Source organism: Hippopotamus amphibius, chromosome 7, assembly GCF_030028045.1.
Source record: "Hippopotamus amphibius kiboko isolate mHipAmp2 chromosome 7, mHipAmp2.hap2, whole genome shotgun sequence".
Classification (NCBI taxonomy): domain Eukaryota; kingdom Metazoa; phylum Chordata; class Mammalia; order Artiodactyla; family Hippopotamidae; genus Hippopotamus; species Hippopotamus amphibius.
Window position 1 is genome coordinate 10,289,122 of NC_080192.1, and position 26,129 is coordinate 10,315,250.

The following is a 26,129-nucleotide window of genomic DNA, read 5'->3' on the forward strand; positions in this document are numbered from 1 at the left end:
ATTACACACACACACCATCTGGATTTCCAGTTTCTTTTGAAAAATGGAAAGATCTGGCCCCAGTGGCCCCACATCCCACAGGCTACAGTTGACTTAAGTGAGAGAGAACTTCCCCTCTAGTTGCAGCGTATCCACCCCTGTTCACCTCAGTCCCCACCACCCGAGGGTTAGGGCTGTCTCTCAGGACACACCCAGTCTGGCCCCCAAAAGGCGCTGGAGTTGGTGACCCCAGCTGCAGGTCAACAGGCACGTCAGGAAGGGGACAGCCAGGGGCTGCACAGGCGCAAGAGCCACCTCTCCCTGCAGAGGAAGGGGTCCTGCCCCGGGGGCAGGCAGTGAGGGCCCCTCCACGCCCTCCTGGGCAAGCAGAGATGGGGGCCGCGAGGCATGGTGGGGGCAGGGGAGAAGGCAGGCCTGGTGAGGGGAAGGCGCCCCAAGGCTGCAGGGCGCTGGCAGCCGAGGTGGTCTCCATTTATTGTCCGTGAGGAAAACCTCTCAAGTGAATAGAGTGCCATCTTTCCCCAGAGGTGCGCTGAGGGAAGGGGGCCCTAGAGGCACCCCGGAAATAGCTTATAGCAACAGTGCTTTGACCAAGAGCTGCTGGGCACACTCCCTGGCGGGGAGGTGGTGGTCCCCACCCGCTCCTCCCCTCCCACAGCCACCCTGGGGGTGAGTGGCTGTCAGTCCTTCGGTGGCAACAGGTCGGGAGAGAACAGACGCGTGTGAGGAGACAGGCCGGCGATGACCCGCCCAGGAGTGGGTCCCCTGGGCCCCAGCCTGCGGTGGCGGGGAGCGCCTACAGGAGAGGCTGGGCTACAGCGTGGTAAAGGACCAGGGTGAGCACCTACGAGCCACACACCACCCTGCTGCTGACCTGGCTGAGGGGCTGGGGCCTGCCTCCCCGAGGCCCTCCCTGGGGGGCTCAGCACTCAGGCGCCCACCGACCCCAGCATGGTGTCCGGGGCAAGGAGACCTCCTACAGAACGAGGGGACATGAGGGCAGCACCTGCTAGAACTTCAAGGAACAGAGGGAGGGATTTGTCCATCAGGCCCATGCGTGTCTGACGATGCAGTAACTACCTCGAAGTTAATTAAGAGACATCATAAATAGAGCTCCTGAGTGAGGAGAAAGAGAGTCAGGGCCGCCTGCACCGAAAGGAAGACAGGGACTCAGGACCGGGACGGGGGAGGGAAGGCGCCAGGGCAGCTGAGCCTGGCCTGTCAAGAGGGCAGAGCCCTAGAGGCGGGAGACCCAGGCTGGAGGTCCACCACGGGCAGACCTCGTGGGTGGAAAGACCCAAAGACTCTGACAGGTAAGGCTCCCCTCTGCATGTCGTACAGAAGGGAAAGGGACCAAGGAGATGCCCAGCACCACAGGGCAGGTACTGGGTGGGACGAGGGACAGGTGTGCTCGGCTGCGGCTGCTCCCTGGACCCAAGACCCTGCTCGCTCCTGGCTCAGTCACAGCACCTGGGGTCATCAGAGCCAGGCTGGGCAGGGCTGAGCCACAGCTGCCGGTGGCTCACAGGAGAGGGAAGAAAACTCTCTGGCCCAGACCAGCCAGAGGACCCTGAGGAAGGAGAGGCCATCACCCAGAGGCTCCCTCCCCGTAAGTCATCTCTCCCCTCGACTGATCTTGAAGGGAAGCAGGGCGCCCCAGGCAGAGGACAGCCCCGGGGGCCAAGCCAGGAGGGGCGGAGTCCCCAGCTGGCAGCCTGCTCCATTAGCTCTGGTCTCCGAGGGACTTGCTCTTGGTATCACGTTTGTTTCCTAGCAGCTTCAGCACCTTCATGGTCTTGAACTTCCCCTTCTTCTTGCCCTCGGGTTCAGCCTCCTTCTGGAACTCTGCAGAAGGGAGGGGGGAGTAGTTCGGGGCAGGCTGGGGGTGATGGGGATGGCCTGGGAACGCCGGTCAACAGGCTCGGCCCACCTCCACCACCCACCACCTTGTCTCAAACCGTGGGCAAGTCCCTTCACCTTTCTGAGCCTCTGGTTCTTCGTCTCTAGGACGGGATGCTACCTTTTCCCGGTGTTTTGGCAGGGATCAAATTGAGATGAGCTCCCGGGAAAGCAATGGGGGAGCCCTAGAGCATGGCAGACATTTATCTCTAAGAGGCTCGGTTCCCCTAGGCTGGTGCTCACAGCTCTGGGGGTTACAACACAAACACTGACTGTCAGAGCTAGAAGAAACCTCAGAAATCATCTGGCCCAGCCCCTTACTTATTATGGACGAGGAAAACGTGGGTTTTGAAACAGACTAACACCAGCCGAGCTCTGTGCAGGTGCCAGGCCCTGGGCTAAGTGCTTTACACACGTTAATTCAGCCATCCACAGCACATGCCGGGAGGCGGGTGCCTCCATCACCCCCACTCTGCGGACAAGGAAAGTGAGGCCTAGAGGGGTGAAGTGCTGGCTCAAAGCCACCCAGCTGGGAAGCACCAGAGCGGGGATGGGAATCCAGTCTAACTAGAGCCCAGACTTAACCGCAAGGCCACAGAATGAGGCACTGGTGGAACCAAGATTAGGCCCAGGTCTCCTGACTCCCAGTCCAGTGCTCTCGTAACCATTCTAGGCACTATCTTATCTGCGGGAGGGACTGCTGTCTGAGCCCACAGAGCCCTCCTAGACCAGCTGCAGATCTCAAGGAGGAACGCACAGCTCAAGGCAGACGCACCCTGGGAAATGCTCCCATCTGCCACCGTCCTCCCTGTGGGCACCAGGGCATCCCACGCCCACCCTCCTCGCCGTAGGCTGGCCTTCCTTGCTACACATGGCCTTCTTGGCACAACAGGGGCTAGGAGTTTGCACATACCACCCCTATAGCGCCCACTCCAACCCTCTGTTCAACCTGCCCCCCACCCTCCAGGAGTTCAAGTGGGCCAGAGGAGGGGCCTCACCTTTCTTCTTGATCATGGCTTCCAACATCTTATCTTCCTCTTCCTCCCTGAAATGAGAAAGGGAAGCTGAGTGTCCCACAAGAGGAAGGACCAGATAATCTCTCAGGCCCCCCCAGACTCCAAGTCCACACAGGCTGAGCAAGGGGCGCTGGGATGGCTGGCAGTGAGGCCCCGCCCCCAGGGAAGCCCTCCCCCAGCCACGTCACCTCTGCCGGTCCTCGTCCAGACAGTTGACGATGGCGTTGCGCTGCTCGATGAGGGTCACAAGCTCCTGCATCAGCACCTTCTCTCGGCCCCGGTCCTCCTCTGTCCAGTCCTTTTCTGCCCAAGGAGAAAAACTGGGAGCGTGAGTCCCAGGAAGTGAGGAACCAATGCCTAAGTGCTAAGGGTGGCCGCAGACCAGCCTCACGCTGGACACCCTGAGGACAGGGAGGGGGCCCGGACGGGTCGGGGTTAAAAATTTCTGGAGAAATGAAGGTTGTCACAGACGAGACCAAGGATACCCATCTGCCTACCAAAAAAACTCTCCAAGGGGGGCTCCAGGAGGGCCGGCACAACACGTGCTCTGAGCACAGAGACCAGCACGCGCCAGGCTCTCCTGCTTACGCTCATGCAGTCGCTCAACGAATGTTCACTAGTGGTTTCTTGGGGGAGGCAGGATTCGGGCTGGGACTGCTGAGAGCCTCCACTGCTGGGCTGGCCCGAGTGGGGCAGGGGTGAGGAGATAACAGGGAACCCCAGGGGTCCTCATGCGGGAGAAGCAATGTGACCCAAAGGGCATACTGGGACATTCATCTCATGCCATGAAGGAGGGCAGACTAGAGGAGTCCCTTGGGGGACAGGGAGCCCTGCCAGGAGGTGTGCCTGATGCCTCGGACAGCTGCTGCCCCTCCAGCCTCCTCTCGAGAACCTGAGCCATCCCATGGAATCGCCCTCCGAGGCCCCACCTGCACCTTGGTATTCCTCTCACCCAGCTCACAGGCTCCCCGGGGGGCGGATGCCCACACCTGACCTTCCCTCCGCGCCATCTGCCATCACAGGCCTCCTCAACTCGAAGTAAACACCCTGAGACCCCTCAGCCATGCCCCAACCCCCGACCGCCTCTTCTTGCTGAAACTGGAACCGTTAGCCCAGCACAGTTCTGGGGACAACGCAGGTTTCAGAGTCACTGCCCCAGTTCAAATTGTACTCTGCTGCTTCTCAAGTCTGGGGCCTGGGGAAGTTCTGTCCCCGACCTACATGTGGGAAAACTGAAGCCTGGGGAAGAGAAGTCCTTGACCAGTGTCACACAGCAAGGGTGAAGCCAGTGCTTGTTCCCAGGCAGCCTCACGCCCCCTGAGCTACAGCCCTTACAGTGTCTTACAGATGTCCAGCCCCCCTGGGGCCTCATAAACCAGTCTCACCCTCCAAAGGCAACATCTGGGACAGCATGACAAGCCTAGGATGTGCTGCCACCACACAGAGGACTGGAGAAGCAAGGCAAAAAAGCCCAGGGCCAGGCTGGTCTGGGGTGGAGAGTAGCTGCCCCCAGTCCGGCCACGAGGTGTCACTGCGGCTCCTGCTGAGTGGCAGCCACGCCCCAGCCTCCTGAGGTTTGGGAGTGACTCAGAGATGGCGGTGGAGGGCTGGCACGTTCTGTGACATCCCCAGGGACATGCCTGCCTCTGGGTCTCATTCAGCCTCCCCAGTTCCCCGGTCAATGGAAAAGCAGGGCCACTGTCCCAGCCGGCAGGAGGGGCTGCGTGTGCGGGGACATGCCCGAGCCAAAGACTTGGAAAGAAGCCCAGCTCCACCACCAACGCACAGGACTCAGCCTCTCTGGCTCTCCACTTCCTCACCTGTTAAATGGGAACGATTCCTACCACCTGGGCCAGAGGACGTGGTCAGAAGCGCTGGCTCCGGCCTCTGGACGCTCCACAGTCCTGCCGTCCCTCCCAGCCCACAGCTGCGCTCACCCCGCGTCACGGCCGGACCCCAACTCAGTCACATGGTAACCATCGGCCGTCAGCCCCTCAGAGGACACAGAGCGTTTCCACATCCACCATCTCCTGGTCCTAAGAATGCCCTCCCAGGTGGGGACCTTCATTCCTGTCCTACACAGGAAGCCACTGAGGCTCAGCGGGGCTAAGGAGGCTGCCTGAGGGCACCCAGCAAGCCAGCGGCAGGACGCAGGACTGTGTGACTCCACGCCCAGTGCCTCCCGCTGCCCCTCCACTCTCAGCACATCCCACTCCCTCCTCCCAGAGGCATCCTGAGCCACGCTGTGCAGGGGCCCTGCCACCAGCCCTGCCCCCACCAACAGAGTCCTGCCATGCTCTGGCCTAACGGCCACGTGCCCAGAGCTGCCTCTGGACAGGCACCTGCTCTCCCTCGCTCCTGGAGGCAGCCCTGGGCCCCGGAGCCTGACCCCTCCCCCCAGGAGCCCACCCACAGCTTCCAGAGGAGGAGGGTACCAAACAGGCCAGTCTGCTCCTGCAGGCCTGTCATCCCAACTCCGCAGATGTCACACCCCCACACTGGCCACACTGTTCCCTCTCCTGTCTTGTCTCGAGCCTATTTACCACCTGCTGCGGCCCAGACAGCACCTCCCACCCCGTCCCCGGCCCTGTTCCCAGACTCTGCCTGTTCACCCCCATCAGGGCCCTGTCTGTCCACCAGGCCCCAGGGTAGATGTCCAGGGTGTGGGTGTGGCCGCCCTCACCTGGCTTGTTGAGAAGGCACCGGAGCTCATACTCCACATCAGCCTGGCGCTGCTCCAGGTTCTGCTGCTTGAAGCTGGAGGGTGGGAATAAGGTGACTGTTAGTTCTGCCCCAGCTGCCTGCCCTGTGCTGTCGCTGATGAGGGAAGAAGGTGAAGAATCTCAGTCCTAAGCTCTACGGATCCTGGGCAGGGGAGCCGGGGGCCGAGGGGAGGGAGGACTCACACATAGATGAGCTCAGACTCCCGCCGGACCAGCAGATGCTTCTCGTGGATAAGCTTGAACCAGTCCACCAGCATGTCATCCTCGCGGCCCTCTAGAAGCCAGATGCCCACTCAGGCCAGGGCTGGGGGCAGTCCCCATCCTCGAAGGGGCCGTGGCAGCTCCTACCCTGGGGGGAGAGGCTCCTCCCACCCGAGTCCCACCCGCCAGGTCCCCCGCAGCTCCCACACCATTCACTCCGCCACGCAGCTTCTCCTCCAGCAGGACCCCACGGTGCTCCAGGGCATCCAGCTGGCGCTCGATGGTGTCCATCTCTCCGTGGATGTCCTCCTCGGGGATGTACTGGTCAGCCTGGACCTGCCCGACAGCGCCCGGTCACCTGAAGGTCAGCCAGCCCTCCCCCTGTCTGCCGCCAGGAGCTTTCCTCCTCTCTCCAGCCAGCTCTGACCTCCACAGGCCCAGCGTCCCAGCTCTGTCCCACACCCCAGCGTGGCGAGGTGTGGGTGTAGGGACAGCCAGCACCCCGCCATGTCCCTGCTCCCAGCACCAACGGGCACACCCAGAGGGCAACACAACTTCTGCCTCTCGTGGCAACTCCCTCCCTCTCCTCTGCCACCCCAGAAAAGATATCCCAATGTGAGCAAGTGACCCTATTAGAGAGAGAAACTGAGAACTTGAAGCTGTTTAAGTAGAAGTATGTCACGTGGACGCTTTGATCCTTGGATGATTATTAGTAACAATTTAAATACATCACGCTTTGCTTTTGGTCAGAGCAGCTGATCTGCTCAAAATGCCCCTGGCTGCAAGGTCATAAATCGCCCAGCTGGGCCTCCCAAGCTTGCCCCCTCCAACGTCTGCGGGAAGCTGCCCAGGCAGCTCACCCTGTGGCGGAGTCCCACAGGAAGCCTGCGGCCCAGGCAGCCAGGTATCTGCGGTTCCCAGCAGTACCTTGCGTTTGATGAGCGGGAAGCCGTGTCCTGGGGCAGGCGGTCTCGCTGGCTTGGAGCCCTTGGTGGCCTTCTTTACGGTTGGGGATGCTGTGGGGGATGCCTTCCGGTTAAAAGGATTCTCCTTACAGGAAGACTAAAGGCAGGGAGACATGACAGAAGATAAGTCAGGGAGGGGCAGTAGGACCCTGGCAGCCTGACCACGTGGGACCATGGGAAGCAGGCAGTGGGGGTCAGGCAGAGAATCCCGGAGCACCCAGTCTCTGAGGCACTTAGTCATTCAACAAACACTTCCACTTCCCAGCGCCTCCCACGTGCAGCTGCCACACTGGATACTTTTCTACATTCCTGTTCAGTTCTCACAACTACTCCACAAAGTGGGTAGTGCCATGCCCATTTAACAGTTGGGTAAACTCAAGTTCAGAGAGGTTAACTAATTGGGTCAAGGGCACACCCCTCCCAGAAGAGCCCAAGCTGCAGTGAAACTGTTTCAAGCTGGGGCAGCCCTTTGGCACTGGGGCCAGTGGTCAGGACGTGCAGTTTAGGGCAGGACAGAGCTACAGCAGCTCATCCAGGCCTCACAACCACCCTTTCTCCAGCGGGGATTCTGAGGCTCAGCTCCTTACCGAGGGTTGCCCAACCAGGAAGTATAAAAGCACGGAACCCGCCTTCAGCAGAGGGAGGAGGAAGGGAGCTCCCTCTCTGCACAGGAAAGACCCCCTCCCCCATCCCCTGCTGCCCCCTTTGCTCTGCATTTTTCTGTCCCTCTGGGGAGATCCCTGAGCTCTCTGAGGGCAGCAGAGCTGGGCAGGCCTAGCACTGGGACAGGCCCTGCCTGCCACGTGGGCAATGCCAGCATCTTCCAACCACCTGCCCCAGCTCATCAGAAGCACGCACCACTTGAGGCCATGGAGTGCTCCCAACAGCTGAGGGGAGGAGGGAGGAGCCCTGCTCACCTCACCTGTGCCAGCCTGGGGAAGGAAGTTGCTTTGGGATCTGAAGCAAGGTAAGTGCCAGGTAGGGGCCAGGTGCAGCAGGGAGACAGTCTGGTCCCCACAGGGCAGCACCTGCCCAAGGGCCCTGTCTCCTGCCCCCACTGTCTCGAATTCTCTCCGAATCCTGGGGTTAGGGTAAGGGATGGGGTACCCCAGAAGGAAGTCCCCTTGGGGCTCTGCCCCCACCCTCCACAATCACATCTGGAGGGACCCAGCAGGGCCAAACAGCCCGAAGGCCCCTGAGTCCCTCAAGGGTTCTCAGCCTTTCCTCAGCCACAGAAATCCTTCAAACCAACCTCTCACACACCTCAGGACAGGAAGCAGGTTTAAAGGCAGCTGCCTGTAGGGGGAAGGGGGGGAGTGTCCAAAATCACCTCCCTCCCCCACCTCCCACAGCGAGGCACCCTGGGGCTCCTCAGAGCACCCTGAGGGGCGGGGCCTTCTCCAGGTCACACAGCAGGCGGTGAGAGAGCTGGACAGGAGGCGGTTGCCCAGGCCAGGGAAGGTTAAATGGCATTTGAAAGGTGCATAAACGAACAGTCCAGGTTCTTCCCCAGACTTCGCCTCTGTCAGGTCGGCCAGACCGGGACTACAGCAGGCCCGGAGCTACCCTCCACCTGGGGCTAGATGAGTCTTGGGCCCTCAGAGGGCTGCAGAGTGTGGGAGAAAGTGCAGGATCAGACTCTGGTGGCACAAACGGACTCTGGTGGCAGGAGAGGCCCCCTCGTGAACTAGGTGCCTGGAGGAACGTCCCGACCCCTGGATTTTGCATGGCTCCACCAGCCACAAGGTCATCTGGAAAACGGGCTCCCTAGGGTGCGTGCCCAGCAGATCCTCCTCGTGCCTACTCCAGCGCCCAGAGGGGACGGTGCGTGGGGCCGGCCTGGGAGGGGCCGTGGTGAGGGGAGCCCGCAGCAGGGGCTGTCCACGCCCTGCAGTGGCATACGATAGAAGCACCCAGTAAAGCTGTTTCCTGGGCCCTCTGCCTGTTGAGGGCCAACCCCTTCCCAACTACAAACTCTGCACAAGGCACAGTCATCCCAGTACCCCACCCCCGACCTGGCTGTAAGCACCTGGAGGACAGAGACCACCACAGCCACATCACCTCTGGAACCCGGATCAGCCCGTGCACACAGGAAGGACTCAATGACACCATCTTCCCCATTCTACAGGAGGGGAGACTGAGGACTCTGGAGAAGGAAAATGACCTCAAGAAGGGAGTCATCTCCTCCCCTCTGTGCTCTACCCCAGGTGGCCTTGGAGAACAGTCATCTAGGCCTGTCTCCCTGAGCAGACTGTGAGCCCCTGGAGGGAAAGGACAGGGTCTCAACGCCACCGTGCCAACGTCTGGCACAAATAGGGCCTCAGTGAACGGAAGGATGGACAGAAGGATGTGTGGGTGAATGGTGGCTGGTGGATGCGTCCCAAATGGGCACATGCACGGGCTAGGCAGGTAAATAAGAGCTAGATGCCTCAAGACACGGAGGACCGGGCAGGTGGACAGGTGAATAGATGGACAGGAGGTCTGGCCAATGCATGATAGGATGGAGAGATGGAGCTGTGTCTCAATGAATGGAGTGGTGAGTGGGTAGCTGGGCACAGCCAAGGTCACCCGACAAGTCAGGGCCAGCAACAATGGAAGCCCCTGGACATTCCTGCCCTGAGACCAGGCCCATGGCCACGAGACAGAACAGCAGCCTTTAGCGAGGGTGAAGCACTCACCTTTACCTGGAGTTGTGGGGACGAGGTTCCAGGGGAAGGCGCGGGGCTCTTGCCTCCAACCAGCACAAGAGGGGAGGAGGCAGTGCCACTGCAGGGCTTGGCTGGCGGGGGACCCAGGCTGCCCCTAGTATTGGGGGCAAGGCCAGGGCTGGCTTGAGGCATCCGGTCCACGCTGGGCTGTACCAGTTCCCCAGAGGAGGACAGGGAGGAGTTGGCGGAGAGGCTGGCAGAGGTCCCAGGGGTGCCAGGGGCGTGGACGGCAGGCTCTGAGGAGCTCTTGGGCACGACCGGCGGCTCCAGAAGCTCCCCACTGCGGGGCTGGCAGGAGCTCTCGGAGGACAGGCTCTCCACACTGAGGGCTGGCGACGGGGTAGCCGAGGGTGGCTCCGAGTGTGACAGGCGGGAGGCGTGGAGGGCTGCACAAACAAAGGTGCAAGTGGGTGCCGTGCAACAGGGCGCCGTCAGGCCTCCTGGCCTCACCTAACAAGCTCCACTCTCGACGGAGCTGCAGGTGGCCCTGGAAACCCAAGTCCTCCACGTCCAGAAAAGCAAGAGCCCAGAGGACAGCAAAGGTGTGACAGGACCAAGGTCACTGGCAGATGAACCATCCGAATTCACCCCACGCTCGCTGGGCTCTAGCGTGCACCTCGTGGCACGTCTGTAGCCCTGGTTTCCTTACGGCCCTCACTTCCTCATCCAGCGCGGCTGCAGCCTCCACTTCCCCTCCCGTGTCTGATCTGACCCAAAGCAGAGCCGAATTGGAAAGGCAAAAAAGCCTCGCTTCTGTCTGCCTTCTCGGCCTCTGACCCGAGCACAGGGGGAGGGAGGGCAGCAGGAGAGGGAGGGGCGGGCAGCCCCGGCGGTGGCCGGCTCCGGGCCAGGCACTGCCCCACGCCACTTTCATCCTCGTGTGGTGGCCGGACACCATGCTTCAAAGTATCGTCGGCGCTTTCCAGGTGAGGCAACAGACTCAGAGAGAAGGGCTGGGATTGGACTACCCGCTGTGTCCGACTCAAGAGCTCATCCCGTTGGCGGCATGCCCCCCACCCACCCACCACCTCCAATCAGCTGACCCACCACGCTCAGCTGGAGGGCCCCAGGGCGCCAGCAGGGGCTGAAGTGGGGCCTGGACCACCTGAGCACCGGCCTCCAGTCATCTCGAATGTGCTCTCGGCCCCACTGTCTGAGGGGCTCCCACTGAGGTCTTGGAGGAAGCTGGACCCCACTCGTTGTGGAAGGTGACCGTGCACAGGGCCTGAGAAGACTGCAAGATGGTGAGAGGGAGGGCTGGGCATAGCACCTGGCAGCTGGCCCCCCAGGTCCATTTTCCTGATGGGGAGACTGAGGACAGACACAGGGGAGGAATTGCTCGGAGTCACTAGCGCCTGTGTCACACAACCAGGTCGAGCCTGAGGCACCTGCCAGCTAGAGGATAGTGACTAGATGGGCACGACTGGCGTTAACCCTGCCGGGCGCTTTCCAGGAGCCTGACTCTGCTAAGCACGTCAATGGATAACACATTTAATTCTCACAACAGCCCAGTGAGGAGGGTTAGGAAGGGTTAAGAGTATGGTTTCTGGAGCCTGGGTTCAAATCCTGCCTCCACTGCTTAAGCACTCTGAGGCTCTGGACAAATCACTTACCCTCTCTGTGCCTTAGTTTCCTCACCTGCAAAATGGGATATGATACCCACCTCACAGGTTTGCTCAAGGATTAACTGAGGACCTACGTGACACACCTGGCCTGGAGGGGAGTCTACGGCACCCCTTGCCCTCCCCGCCCCCCGCCCTGGGCTGACCCAGGTGCCCAACCCCAGAGTCCCGACTGCCTGGAGAGCCCCCAGGAACAGCACTCACCAAGGGGGGATGCGCTGGGTGCTCGGGGGGCGGGGCGCTTCTTTGTCTTGGGGCTGCTCGTGGGGGTGATGCCGTACCAGGGGTGCAGGGACTTGGATGTGGACTCTGGGTGAGTTGGGGCAGGGCCGGTGGCTGGACCGGGCACAGCTAGGGGCTCTTCCTCTTCCTCCTCAAAGGGGTTGTAGGGCTTGGGCTCCGGGCCAGCTGCCTCTGAGCCCCTCGGGGCCACCTCGTCCACACTCCCATTCTCCGCCTGCCTGCTGTCCTGCCCAAGCGGTGGCCCAGGGCTACTGCTCGGGGGCAGGGGGGCTGGCTTCTTCTTTGGCTCTGCCTGCACCAGTGTGATCCATGGGGGGTCTTTCCTGGGGGCTGGTGTCCTGGACGGAGGCGGGAAGAAGCAGAAACCATTAGGAGGCAAGGGGAGCAGCGTCCTCTCCCTGGACAGTCTTGAGTGCATCCCAAAGGGGGTGGATGAGACACTGCACCCTTCTCTCCCACCCCAGCCCAGTGCAGCCAGTCTGGACCCAGAGCTGGAACAGAAAGAGGGGGGCCTCTCTCTTCCCCTTCCTCTATCTCTCTCCACACCCCGCCCCCCGCCCCTGCCCTCTCTCCCATGGACCACACAGGGGAAGCACCGTTCCCAAAAAACAGCTTGCAATCGAGGTCCTCGCCTGTGACTCAGGGTCCCAGCGTGGAGGATGTCTGCTGTCGATTCACACAACAGCTCTAGGAGCGAGGCTTAGGCCTCCCTCGTTCCAGAGGCAGTGGAGGCTTGGAGGGATGAAGGAACCCCAGAGGCAGCCGTCTCCACCAGGCACTGCCGTCCACAGGAAAGGGGATCCCAGGGGAGCCACAGGGAAGGGGATGTGGGCGCAGGCTCCTGCCCCCAGAGATGAGCCCCACCCCTTCTTGGGAGGGTGTGCTTGTGGGTCCCATGACCTTGTTACGCGCCCAGACCTCAGGGGTACTCCCCTTCCCCCCAGCAGGGCCCTGAAAGACCCTCGGGGCCAGCATACCTCTCTGACAGCTTGGGTGTCCCTCTGGGCTTAGGGACGGGGGGTTCGTGCAGCTTTCCTAGATGGGAAAGGAGAGTGAGACAGGGCTTCATGGGCAGCTGTGAGCCAGGCAGTAGGGTGGGGCACCCAGGGAGCAGCCCAAGTGCCTGCCTCCCCAAGGAGTGCCCTTCCATGCCACCTGGCAGGTCATGGACTCCGGGTGGCCATGGCAACCTCACCTGCACCCTCGTATCTCCCCAGCCCAGCACTCAGGGAGATTAGATAAACACCAAAGGTGACAGGTAGAGAAGGTCAAAGGGGCAAGGCCAGGACACATGGAGACCCCATCTGCATTTCAGTTAAGAAGGGGGAACCCAAGTGCCCCTCTGACACTTCCCCAAAGTGGACAGCCCCAGGGTCGCCTCCTCCTGCAAGCCTCCCCTGCCTCCCAAGTGTCCCCCACGAACCCCACAGTAGCCTCTGCTCCCTCATCTTAACAGACTTCTACATCCCACCACGATCCTCGTGTCTGTCTGCCTCTCCCTCAAGACCGGCAGTGCCTCAAAGGCACAAATAGGTCTGGACAGTATCTCTATCCCCAGCGCCCAGCTCAGGAACGCCTCCACGAGTGTGGAACAGAAGGAGAGCAAACAAGTCCCAGAGGGAGACCCTGGGAGTCTCCCTCCCCCAGGCCTGAGCCTCCACTGATACGAGCTGCCCGGGGAGCTCATGTGGGAAGTTCTGACAATGAGGGGGCGAGGCAGGGGTCTCCACGGTAGTGCAGGCTAGCCTGGGGCCCCAGGGGCCCATCTGACCAGGGACACATCCCCACCCGCCCCCAGCCCCTGAGCTGTCCCCTGCCAGACATCCAGATGTGGACAAGCACATAGGTTGCGTGTGGCAGGGGAAGTCACCTGAGTGTGGACACAGTCCCAGACACACTCGGGATACAGGCACACGTGGTGTGCACTCGCTACACACCCAGAAACTGAAGCACACAAGACAGACACAGAACACACACCCCAGGCACACAGAATGGGGCAGTCAGGGCCAGGGATCGGTGTCCCCCCGCCCAGCATGGAGAACAGAGTGTGCACAGAGGGGCCTCTGTAACTATTTGCTGCGTGAATTAATAACCTCAGCCCCACGGTCATCCCCAGCACACCCACAGTACACGCAGGCACAGACGGCGTGCCCCACGAATATTCCCGGGCACGTGTACGTGTAAATGCCAGGCACACCCCAGGGAGTGCCCAGCCCCAGCTGGGCCCTTGCTCACCGTTCACCAGGCCGCTGCTGCCTCCCTGCTCCACCAAGTTCTCCTGCTGCAGACTGGACCGGGGCCGGGGCGTGGGGGGCGTCAGGACTGTGCTCTCGGAGGCCTTCCTGGGGGCGGGTGTGGGGCGGCTGGCTAGGGGGCTGGCCAGCTCCTGTGGTCTGCCAGGAACCCGGGGCTTGGTGGGGATCTGGGGTCGGCCCTCGGGGCTGGCCTTGGGCATGTCTGCCTCAGCCCCTGCAGCTGCATTAGCACTGTGGCCACCTCCCTCCACATCCTTGGCTTCTTGTGTAAGTTGCTGCTGCTTTGGCTGTAAGGGGGGTCCGGGCCTGGTCCCCGACCGCCCACCAGGGCCCAGCCTGGCGCAGCGCTCCGCACACACGAAGGTGCCCTCCTCTGGCCCACTCCTGTAGGCTCCGGGGAGCAGGGTGCTGGAGCATCGCCGACACCTGCCAGGGAGAACAGGGGTGGGTGGGGGGGTCAACTTAGCCAGGCAGCCTGGCCCGGGGTGCTGGCTACCCCTCCTCCAGCAGCTGAGGCTGTACCCTCCCCTCCTCCCAAGTTCCAGCTGCGAGCCTGGATTCTATCTCAATACCCAGAACTGCCCAGCGGAAAAGGAAAATGGTAAATGTCAGAATCATAGTAAAACAATAAAACCACGTGAAATCAGCAACATAAATTGTGAAACACGCCTTCAGTTTCTACTGCAAGAGGAAGCAAAGGTTTCCCCTCACGAAGGGTGCCGCCGCCACTCACCAGTGGCTCAAGAAATCAACTCAGTGGTTTTCAACCAAGGAGGTTTTTTTGTTGTTTTGTTATAAAATAGAATAAGATACAATATATCAGAATGTACCACACTTGTTTTATGAAACTCTACTTTCAGTTGTGCATCTGTTTATCAAGCTTGATTTTAGGGATGTACGTAGTACAACTGGTCACAGTGTCAAACAGATGTCACCATAAGAAGTTTTTAAAACACTGCCCTGATGGCCAGATGTGACTGTGTTGGTGCAATGGTTCCCTTCCTCGAGATCCTTTCCCCCGTGACACCTCAGTTCTGCAGTCAGGTGCCTGGGGTTCCAAGTCCAGCCACCGCCACCACCGCCGCCACCACCAACCCCTCCCGCCCCCTCCCCACACACACTCTCTAAACCACGACTGAATACACACTATAACTCCCAGTCACTGGTTTCCAGTGACTATTCAATTTGCTTTGCTGATTTTTTTTCTAACACGTAAAACGTTTTCATACATTCTCTAAGCCATTTATATTTTTCCTGCCTCTTATTCCATTTTCTTTAGACCTGGCTTCCCCTGGGACCCACACACTGAAAGCAAGTTGTTACTATGATTTTTTTTTTAACTGCTTTCTTTTAGGAAAAAACAAAAGGGAAAAAAAAAGGAAGGAAAAAAAGGAAGAAAAAATAAAATTTAAAAAGTGCTTTCTTTTTTCAACTGCTTTTAAAGGATATTCTGCTCGTTAATCATCATCAGGTACTTAGTCTCTAAGAGCTCTGGCCCCGTTTCTGCCTCTAATTCTTTGACTGACCAAGTCTTCTCCCCTCACTAGGCCTCTGTTTGTTCATCAGTAAAATGGGGATACGGCAGATGCTCCGGCATGAAGAACCTGGCACGGGGCCTGGCACAGCGTGGTGCTGAATCCCGGGAAGCTCCCCTGCCCCCCAGGGTCCTCCACCACTCACCGGAAGCACTGCCTGTGGTACAGCTTGCCATCGGCCAGGTAACGCTGCACCAGGTGCACATGCTGCTGGCAGGCTGCACACGTGCTGCTGGGGGTCCGGTGGGCGCCCTGCTCCGACAGGCTGCCCGAGGAGCACTCCTCGCCCTGCAGGGAGTGGGGTAGACAGACTGGGGCTGGGGTCGGGGTCACCAGCCATCCTGTTCAAGAACATTCCCCACTGGTGGCCATCCCCCAAGTGTGCACGGTGCTAACACATTCCATCAGAGCCCTGGAGGGGCAGAGGGTGGGGACGGTCACTGCTTTGCCCATGAGGAAACTGAAGCCCAGAAAGGGGGAAAGACTTGCTCAAGGTCACTGAGTCAGGATGGAGACAGAAAAATCCTGACTTTCAGTTTCCGGGGCCCTCTCCGCCAGAAAGGCAGCTTCTGGCTGTACCAGCTGTATAATCCCTTCCCCCGAGCTGCTCTTGCCCCTCTCCTGTCCCAGCAGGTGGGCCTTCCGACAGGTGACTGTCCTCTTAGATCTATCTCATCTGCCTTCTCTGTCTGCCCAACTAGAACCAAGGAGATTTAAGTCCCAGCTTCTCAGCTTCTAAGCACTGTGACCTTGAGCAAGCTGTTTTCGTCTCTAATCCATGGGTTCCCACCTGCCACATGGAATCCTAGAACCCCTGCCTGTCTCAGCCCCACACATGGTCACTGGACATCCACTCCGGGCCAGGCTCCCTGTCCCGCAAGAGCTCCTCCAGCAAGGTGCAGATGGGATCAGTTGGGAAAAGCCCTTTGCACACTGTGAAGTGCTGTCCAGATGTGAAAGGCTGGTGTCACCCCCTAAGCATCTTGGAGCAGGGGACTGGCAGGGCGGCCCCCACTTCCCAACTGAGAGATCTTGGACAAATGACCAAACCTCTCTGAGCTTCAGTTTCCTCATCTGTACATCAGGACACAATACCTGCCACCTCCCAGGGTTGTTGAGGAGTAAATGGAATCACGCTAGGAAGTTAAAAGCTCTGTTTCACCGGAATCAAGGGGAGAATTTGCTGTATAGTATGGGTGAGTCCTGTCAGTCCCATGATGGAAAGTCAGTGCCATAGATGCCCTGTGCCCCACCCCCAGGCCTGCCATCCCCTGCCCCTGCCCCCTGCCCTGGCCTATCAGACTCTACTTCCAAAGCCAATGGGAAAGGGACCAAGAACACCCACTGAACACGGCAGTGGCCACTGTCCTCCCTCCCCGCCTGCCCACCCCCAGCATCTGCCTACCTGAGCCCTGTCTCCTGGTTCCGTGGGAATCGGTGCTTCGGCTGGAGGGGAGGACAGTGCCAGGTCCTTTCTGGGTGATGACACACCAGCTGCCAAGAGATCAGAACGAGGCCCTGAGGCAGCTGAAGACCCTGGAGGCCCAACCTGGCCTGAGCTTTGAGCTCCATGGCCACCCCGAGGGCAGACCGAGAGACGCCGTGGGACCCCGCTTCACACAGGCAGGGGACGCCTCCACTTCCAAGCTAAGTGCCGATGACAAGCTACCCAACCCTGCTGAGCCTCCACAAAGTGGGACAGTGACTCCCACCACACAGGGCGGTGTGAACAATAAGGCACCAGGACAATCACAGAACCAAAGGCACCCAGTATGTGAAAGGACGGGTCGCTTCCTTCCCACCAGGCTAAGTGGGTGAAGGGGAGGAAAGGAGAGGAACCATATGGCGCCGGCCTGAAGGTTCAGGAAGATGGGCTGGTTCCCTGAACTGAGGAGCTGCCTCGCCCGTGCCCAAGGGGGCAGATGCAGCCCAGAAGCCTGCCTGCACGCCCTCGAATCAGAAGAAACCCACCCTCCACCACACCCGCCTCCTCCAAGACTCTGCTCCTTCATTACTTCAGTAAATATCTACTGAGCACCTACTCTGTACCCAGTGATTAAAATAAAACCCTCCAAATCAGAGAACTGTATACCAAAAAAAAAAGAAAAAAAAAAAAGTCAATGCTATTGTATGATAATTCTTTTTATTTTTTTTTGTGGCGCACGGGCTTAGTTGCTCCGTGGCATGTGGAATCTTCCCAGGGCAGGGCTCGAACCCGTGTCCCCTGCATTGGCAGGCGGATTCTTTACCACTGCGCCACCTAGGAAGTCCAAGTATGATAATTCTTAAAAATAAAATCCAGGGACTTCCCTGGTGGTCCAGTGGTTAGGACTCTGCACTTCTAATGCAGGGGGCCCTGCACTGGATCCCTGGTTGGGGAACTAAAATCCTGCAAGCCGTGTGGGCCGGCAAAAAAATAAAATAAAAAAATAAAAAATAAATAAATAAATCCAAATTCCTTACTGCGGTCTACGATAGCATTGACCAAACCTCAGGTCACAATCCATGAACGGACCCTGAAATCAACTGAGTGGATTGCAACAGCATATGGTAAAAATGAATTAGAAGAAAATATCTGCAGGCATCTCATGTTGTAAAGGGGAAGAATCATTTCCTGAAACGTGTTTCAGTGATATATGTGCACATAAACGTGGATTCTAATGGGAAACATATTTCTTACCATGAGTCATGGTCAAAAATTTGGGGCCTACTCCCTACCACCACCCCCACCCCCACCACCCCCGCCCCCGCCCCCCACCATCCTCACCTCCTCCTTCCCCCTCACTCCCCTGGAGCATACAGGCCCCCTGCTGGCCCCTTGCCTGGAATATTCCTCCCCAGATCTTCACATGGCCGCCTCCTCCTCCTTGTTCAAGGCTTAGCTCAAATGTTACCTCCTCAGAGAGGCCCTCCCTGACTACTCACCTAAAACAGCCACTTCCTCCTCCTGTTGCTTTTTATACCATTACCTTATTTTGTTTCCTCATCGGACTCATCTGAAATTATATTAATTACTTTGTTCTCTCTCTCCCTCCCCCATTCTTTAGACTGCAAGCTCTGTCAGTCTGTACTGTTCTCAGCTCTCTCCCTAGCACCTAGCACGGTACCTGGCACACAGTAGAGGCCCATAAATGTTTGTTAAATGAATAAGTGCCAGGTGCTGGAGTCACATAGCTGTGAACTAGACAGATGGTCTACAGGGGAAAAGAGAGGAGTAATTGAGATACTACGACCAGAGTCTTATATGTTCACCACAGGGCAGGGGGCTATAAGAATACCTGGAGTATATCAGGGCAGTCTGCTTGGAGGAGGCAAAATGTGGAGATGAGAGGATGAATAGGAAAGAATGTATCAGGGTGTGAGGGAGGGAACAGGGACTGGAGGATCACCAAGAAGAAAGGCTTAGCAGTAAAGGAATGTGATGTATTCAAAGCAGCACCAGAAATTCAGTTATGACTACTGCTGGGGTAGTAAGTGGCTTAAACTAAGTGGGGAGAGGCCCTCAGGGGCCCTGCTAAGAAACTGGGCTTCATCCTGATGATACCACCCCTGGAACCCTGGGTGGGGGGAGGTACCCCTCCTCTGATTCCCTCAGCCTCTGGGCTTCCTTCCCTCACACTCTGGTTCCAGACTAGGCTGTGGCTCCTGCAGGTCAGGGGTCAGCTGATATGCCCAGGGTCACCGGCCCCCACAGAGCCTGGCACGAGATGAACAGACAGCACGGCACGGTGGTGTCTCAGCCACGGCCAGCTTCCAGAGTTACCCAGTCCAGTGAAAGTCAACCCTTGAAATCCCTCCCCTCGCCCAGAAAGTACAGAACAGGACCATCTGGGGGAGGCTAAGAGCCAGCTTCGCCTCCAGCGCTGGAACACCTCGCTGTGTTTCCTCTGGTTGAGCAGCAGGTGGGATAAAAATGGCTTGCGTTTAGGGGCCAAGTTGTTTTGAAAGCACAAGCTGTGCCTTTAGCGACAAGAATTCCCCACAGGCCCAGGGGGTGCTCTCGCCCAGGCACAGCATGGGGAGCTGGGCCACCAAGGTGACCTCACCCCCAGGGTGCCTGGTGAGGACCCGGGAACAAAGTGGGCACCACCAACAGTATTACCCAGGGCCCTCCCCCACCCCCCCGCCCCACAGGTCCCGGGAAGGTGGCCCTCCAGAGAAGAGTTTAGTACAGGGAGACTGGGGTTTGGCCACAGGGAACCCTCCAGAAGATAAGACTGAATTGTGATTCTAGGTGGGCAACCTAAACTCTAACCAATGGAATAAAAAAGTAATAATAATAGTAGCCTTGAGTCCTAAATAAGGGCCAAACACAGGTTCACGCTTCCTCATTTATACCCATCAACCCGGTGAGATGCGCCGTTTTATCCTCACTGCAAAGGGGACCCTAAGCCGAGAGGTGACCGTGTGGCCCACTGTCACCCAGACAGTAAACGGCAGCGCAAAAACATTCAGTCCATGCTGCCTCACCAAAGACCCAGCAGCTGAGAAATACTTTCATTGTGATTTCTAGAAAAATACACATGATGGTATTTGTTCAATTATAATCTTAATCCCTAGCATTATGGGGGGGATGGGAAGTATCAGATTATTTTAATTTTTTAATTTTTATGCTTTTTTCTATGTTCTAAATTTTCTAAAGTAAGCATGTTTTACTCTTAGTAAGAGAGAAAAAAAAAAAAAACCACAGACTTCCTAGAATACTTTTCTTTTTAAGAGATGGGCTGAGATTAACCACATGGAGAGCAGAGGCAGGAGGAAGGACTGACGTGGCAGGGGAGGGGCAAGGCGCCCACCCCCACAGGACCCCTGACAGCAGTGACACAGCGCAGGAGTCAGGACACCTGGACTCGGGTTTCCTGCTGTATGACCTTGAGCTCCTCGTTTCCCCTCTCTGAGTCCATTTCCTCTCTGCAGAAGGTAAGGCCCAGGAGAGATTCCCACGTGGGGACTCTCTAGGCAGGAGGCTCAGAAACCCTCCAGTGACCTGACTCAGGGCAGAGAAATGCCCTTGCAGCCCCTCATCCCCCCCCGCCCCACCCCCCACAATTCCCCAGCCTCTAAGTTCTCAGGCCTTGAAGGTCACTGCTGAGGAAGACGGTGCACAATAGCCCTATAGGACCACTTCCCCGCTGCAGGAAAAAGCCCCAGGGAAGTGTCTGCAAACAGGAAGTGAGGGTGGGGGCCCGAGAGGTGAACTCACAGACAGCGGATGAACGCGCCCTGCTTTGCCTCCTCTGATATTATTAATTTTTTTGTTTTTTTTAATTTTTTACCATGCCACGTAGCTTGCGGGATCTTAGTTTCCTGACCAGGGATCAAATCCACGCCCTGCTGCTCTGGGAGCACCGAGTCCTAACCACTGGACCACTAGGGAAGTCCCTCCTCTGACGTTATTTCGCTCAGTGACTGGCTCATGTGTTTGCTGTCTGTCTCCCTCACCAGACCGTGAGCTCCCCGAGGGCAGCAATCTCTCCCTGCTGTACGCCCAGGGCCCAGCCTGGTGTTATTTTACTCAATATTTCAGTGAGTGAATGACTGATGAGCTGCCTTCCTGTGCCGGGTTGCAGCTTAGAAAAGTGTGACACACCGCCAGCCCCGCCCCCACGGCCAGCCCTCCCGAAGGACTGCACCCCTCTCACCTTGGCCAGGGCTGGCGAAGTGGTTGTAATACTGGGACACGTAGGTCATGATGCTGAGGCAGTCGGGGACGCTCATGGAGACCATGTCACTGGGGTCGAGGAGAGCAGGGATGCCCAGCTCCTTCTCGGCCACTTCGAAGGCCTGGGGTGGGGGCAGATGTTAGGGTGGGGGAAGGTTTGGGGCAGAGGGGGAAAAGGTGTGGGCTGGGGGCAGGTACAGGGGTGGGAGAAGGAGGGGGGGGTGGGCACAGAAACAGCCACAAGGATGGGGGGTGAGCACAGAAACAGCCACAAGCACAAAGAGGAAGAGGAGGCAGGGCCAGTGGGCGCCACGCTGCACAGACCCAGCTTCGCTCAGCGGGATGAGGGGGACCAGGGCAGGGGTGACTGTGGCCCCCTCTCAGCGCTGGCCACACACTGTGACCTGGAGAAGGGGAAGGCCTGGTGTTTCAGGCACAAGCGGGCCCGAGGGGAGCAGGGGGTGGGGAGAGCAGCAGCCAGGGCCCCAGGGCAAGGCAGCTGCTCCAGGACCTGGTCCACGAGCCCCTCGCCTCGGCTCCTGCCCTGCAAGACCCCTGCCCTCCGACACACACACACACCCCCGCCCAAAACACACAGCCTCGCGCGCTCCCATCAGTCTGGGGAACTCACCAAACGGTTATTCTCGAAGACATTGTCCTTGGACAGTGAATCAAAATCTCTGCAAGAGGCAAAGCGGGGGAGGAGCGTTGAGGAGGGGCTGGGGCAGCGATGTGACCAGTGGAGGTGACCTCATCCCAGCCAGCCTGGGCCTCAGCAGGGTTGGGGGAGGGGTCTGTGGGTTGTGGAGGGGGAAACTGAGGCAACAAGCACATGCTAATAGAGCGGCGGCCAGGTGGGGCAGAGGATGAGCTCATGGCCCCTGGAGGCCTCCAAGCAGAGGCTGGAAATCACTCAGAAGGGGCGGGGCTGAAAAGTCCCAGCTTCAAGTTTATCCCCCAGGAAGCCATGTCCTAACTCAGAGGCAAAGACAAAACTACGACCAGGACCAACGCTGCTAACGACAGGGACACCCACAGATTGCTGACCTCACGCTGGGCACTGCGCTGAGCTCCTATCTTGAATTTATTTTCAACTCTACTCAACGGGTATTTACCCCACTTCACAGATAGGGGACACTGAGGCCCAGAGAGAGGAAGCCACCCTGGGAAGAGGAAGCTGCCCTGGGAAATCCACATTTCTAGTCCTTCCACTGCATGTCACAAACCTGGAGAAGCCACATCAACTTGCTGAATCCCTAACCCAACCCAAAGAGGAATGTTGTTTTAATGGGACCAGGAATAGAACAAGTCTGAACCAGCCTGGAAATCATACGTTCTCCAGAGCTGCTGGCACTGAACGGTTGGCCGACCCTGCGGGGCCACTCCTGGGGGCACCATCCTTGGGGGAGCAGTGGAGGGTGTCCCAGTTTCTAAGCTGGGACAGGTGAGAAGTGGCAGGGCCTGCCGGGGGACCCTGGCTTTATTTATCCCCTCCTCACCTCCCCCTCCAGCTGCGAGAGTGGCTGAAATCAGCCGAGGAGGCCCAGCCTTCTTGCTCAGCAGCCTCCCGGGGGCACCCGCCCGAAGCTTTGTCCTTCTATGGCTGAAAACTGCATACTGACTGCCTGAGACAGGCCCAGAGGCAGGCAGGCAGCATGACCTTCAAAAGCTGGGTCCCAGGCAGGTCAGCAGTCCTTGCAGCCTTCATTTTCCCATCTGCAAATTGGGGGATGCCCTTGTACCACCTCCCAGGCTCAGGTGGGAAGGACTGGGCTTGGCAGAGGCAGGCCTCACAGACACAAGAGAGCCCTCCTCCTCCTGCCTACCAGCCCGCTAACTTATCCAGGCAGAGTCCAAGGTACAGTGAACTGTGGGCCAAGGCAGGCAGGGGCAGCTTGCAAACCCCAGGAGGTGCCCCCAAGGCTGAGTGGCGGGGCGGGGGCGGGGGGGGGGGCGTTGTATACGTACTTCAGAGGGGTACTGCCACCTCTGGCCAGGCCGCTTCCTTCTCCCCTCAGCTGGGTCCCTAACTCCTCCCCTTGCTTTGCCACTGGCTCAGTGTCACCCTGAGCAAGCTACGCAACCTCTCTAAACCTCGGGGACACTGTGACACCAGCCCAGCCCCCAACAAAAGCTTGCCCTGAGACCAAATGAGACAAAAGCAACTTGTCTGGGCCGTTTGTCTCCCTAGCAGTGTTCCTAGAAGGCTGGGGTCACGTTGTGCTTGCCCTGTGCACCCAACACCCTGCACAGTGCCCAGTACTCCATAAATGTCTACTGGATGCATAAACGCCGGAAACAGTGTGAAAACTGTAAAGGTCTCCACAATACTACGATTTTTCCTCCACTTCTTCTCCCTCCCCTACCTTTGTCCCTAATCAACATCTGGGCTTTGGAAACATATTTTCTGAGAGTTTTCAAAGGCCTGGGAAGTTCTATTTGGTTCTGGGGGCAATGAGGAGCACAGAATTGAAACCCACATGGTTCCTGCCCTCAAGGGAGCTTAAAGATGCCTGGATTGGGGGAGGGGGACTGAGCCGGTGCCCTCACCCACCCCCAGCAGAGGCCTGAGCCCACAGCTCCAAGAGCCTGAACCACTTTAGAGGATGGTGCTTGCCCTCGCCCCTACCCCAGCCCTGCTCTCATGGAGATCCTCTCTTTCCCATCACTGAGGTCCTCTCTATGCCTCATGTAGGACCTGGGCCTCAGTTTTTCTCCTGTGCAATGGGCTGGCAGCCCAGATGCCAGCCTGCCCTGCAAATGAACGCCTGGACCTGATTCTGGATCTCTTCTCAGGAGGGAAGCCACATCCCTCCCCGTGGCCCCATCCACCCTCCTTAGCCAGCAGGCCCCAAGCACTCTGTCCCAGCCACATCTCCTGGCCCTCCCTGCCCTGTGCTATGGGCTCCAATAGCGCTGGCTGTATCTCTGCTCAGGTGGTCCTCTCTGCCCTGGAATGCCCTTCCCTCGGCCCTGAATGGGCTCCTGCTATCTCCGTGAAGACTATGTGACAGCTGGGAGGCCTTCCCAGCCTGGCCCTCTGACATAGCACTTCCCACGTGGAGTTATCAGCACTGTTTATGTATCTGTTACCCCCACCGGCCTGGGAAACTGTGTGGGGTTTGTCTCTTGGTTCGTTGCTAGCTATTTCCATTACCAGGTTCAGTGTCCAGCACTGTATAACTCTGCAGACACTTGTGGAATAAATGAAGGAATAAGACACTTTCATCATCCCTTCCTGCCTAATAACACTACTTATAATACCTAATGTTAATTGAATGTTCATCGTCGCATTTAATTCTCACAACAATCTTTGAGGTAGGTCTTACTATCAACCCCACTTTGCAGACCAGGAAACTGATGCCTGGAGGGATCCAGTGATTTTCCCAAGGTTGCACACCTAGGACACGGAGGAGCAGACCGGAAACCAAGCAGCCTTCACTTTGTGCTGGCAGGCTCAGGTCCATCGTGCGGCTTAGCTTGACACCAGAGTCCTGTCACACACGTGCTCTCCCTCACTGCCTGCTCCCCAGCCAAAATAGAAGACCCCTCAAGCCCTCCACTCTAATGCATGCGTCCAGTCTGGGTGCCCTTCTTCTCCATCCTTCAAGCCCCAGCTCCTGAGGCCCCCTTACCCCGTGTCACATGCCCCGCAGCAGGCAGCAGCCCACCTACATCTCCACCTCACCTCATTCACTTCTGCGTCCACAACTCCCAAAACCCGCTCCTCCAGGGCCCACCCCAGGGCCCAATCCACCACCCACAGACATTGTACCACGTGGCTCAGAATAAACTAAGTGCATCCTTCCTTCCCGCCTTCATCAAAGCCTCCCAGATGCTGTCTTTGGGGAGCGCAGGTCTGGAGGTGGAACAGACACACAAAGACTCCAAAACCTGCCAGGTTTGGGGAGCCCTGTCCAAGGGGCTGTAAGCAAGACAGACAAGGACCATGACTCTTGTCCCCAGTTTGCAGATGAGACTGGAAGGACAAGGAATGGCAGGTACCAGATAAACATGCACTCAGGGTTTCATGAGTGAATGAATGAATGAAAGAGGTTCCAGGGCCCAAGGCAGAGGGAACTGAGATAGAAATGCCGTCAACTTTTCTGGGGTCTGAATAAATTTTCCCATGGAACCTCACTGGGAGCAGCCCCATTAGGGCTGGAAGTCGGACCCTAGGAGTCTTCACTCAGCCTCCCTGCCCCACTAAGGACAACAATGTCTTGGGGCCCACACCTGGGGAGGCAGGTCTGTGTCCTAAGGGGGTGGGGGGTGGGGTGGTTTCCATCTACTCATCCGACCTCTGCTAACCGAGGGTCTCTTCTCTGCCAGGCACTGTGCTATTGCCCTGGAGACTAGATGGCATGGGGGAATCAAAGCCAGGGGGCTCCACGGAGGGAACAGGCCTCAATGCCCCACGGGGAGGGGGCTGCTCAGAGAGCCCGTTTGAGAGTTTAGCATAAGAAAAGCCCAGGGTCCCGGAGGAGGGCTCGGTGCCCCTTCAAAGAGTCAAGGCCTTGGGGGCTTCGGTGTCCCTTTGGCGGAGATCAGTGCCCTGTGGGCGGGGCCAGGGCCCCTGCAAAGGGACCAGCATGGGGGCCAGACTGTGTTCCAGTGGGCGGGGTCAAAGAGACCAAGTGGGGGAGGGGTGCCCTGGATCAGAGGGTCTCAGCGTCCCGCGAGGCGCTGGGGGCGTGCGGGAGGGTGGGCGTCTCGGCCTCCGGGGGCGGCGCCTGCCGCCGCCCCGGCTCCGCGTCACTGAGGGGGGCGGGGGTCCCCAGCCGGGGCCCGCGCCGTCCTGCGCCCCGGCCGCCCGCCCTCCCGGCACTTACAGCAGGTCGGGCCGGTGCCGGTGCAGGATGGCGCAGAAGGCCAGGCCGTCCCGGAAGGAGCTGCTCAGGTCGCGGATGTCCACGCCGCGGTAGCCCTCGCACTGGCGGCGGCACCAGGCCAGCAGCGCGCCCCGCGGCCCCGCCATCAGCCGCGCGGGGCTCGGGCCCGGCTCCGGGCGCCGCCGGCACCGGGCTTCCCCCTCGGGCCCGGCTCGGGACGGTTTCCGGCTGCGGCGGGGCTCCGGCGCGGCCCTGCCGGCGCCGCTCGGAGCTCAGGGGCGCGACCCGCGGGCGGCGGGCGCGGGGCGGGGAGGAGGCGGGGCCGCGGCCTCGGAGTCCTCGCTGCGGCTCCGGCGCGGGGTCCCGGCTCGGCTGCCTGCTGCCCGCCCGGCCCTGCCCGGACCTGCCCGAGCCGCCGCCGCCCGAGTGGCCCGGCCCGGCGCGGCCGGCCGCCGCCTACTCACCGCC

At 59.0% G+C, this 26,129-nt stretch overlaps 1 protein-coding gene across 2 annotated transcripts; it reads right to left on the reverse strand.

Annotated features, from left to right (window-relative positions):
* Positions 1-19: 19 nt before the first annotated feature.
* Positions 20-26,129, reverse strand: MICALL1 (MICAL like 1). 2 transcript variants are annotated; one of them, XM_057743527.1, is made up of 16 exons: positions 25,662-26,116; positions 21,461-21,509; positions 20,810-20,951; positions 16,573-16,661; positions 15,313-15,455; positions 13,613-14,058; positions 12,355-12,412; positions 11,339-11,715; positions 9,483-9,898; positions 6,767-6,901; positions 6,049-6,175; positions 5,822-5,912; positions 5,599-5,672; positions 3,104-3,218; positions 2,898-2,944; positions 20-1,845 (listed from the first exon to the last, which is right to left on the reverse strand). In XM_057743527.1, exons 1-16 carry the CDS (start codon positions 25,805-25,807, stop codon positions 1,724-1,726), a joined length of 2,577 nt encoding a protein of 858 aa, XP_057599510.1. In that variant the 5' UTR covers positions 25,808-26,116; the 3' UTR covers positions 20-1,723. The 2 variants fall into 2 exon arrangements, 1 of the variants encoding a protein (XP_057599510.1); XR_009054856.1 differs by lacking the exon at positions 5,822-5,912 and having other exon boundaries at positions 1,754-1,845; positions 25,662-26,129.

Excerpts from the sequence above, each read along its gene's own strand:
- MICALL1 (XM_057743527.1), bottom strand. The coding sequence starts at position 25,807 with ATGGCGGGGCCGCGGGGCGCGCTGCTGGCCTGGTGCCGCCGCCAGTGC. Across the intron at positions 21,510-25,661 it reads CGGCACCGGCCCGACCTGCT|AGATTTTGATTCACTGTCCA; the intron begins GTAAGTGCCGGG and ends TGCCTCTTGCAG. Across the intron at positions 14,059-15,312 it reads TACCACAGGCAGTGCTTCCG|GTGTCGGCGATGCTCCAGCA; the intron begins GTGAGTGGTGGA and ends TCTCCCTGGCAG.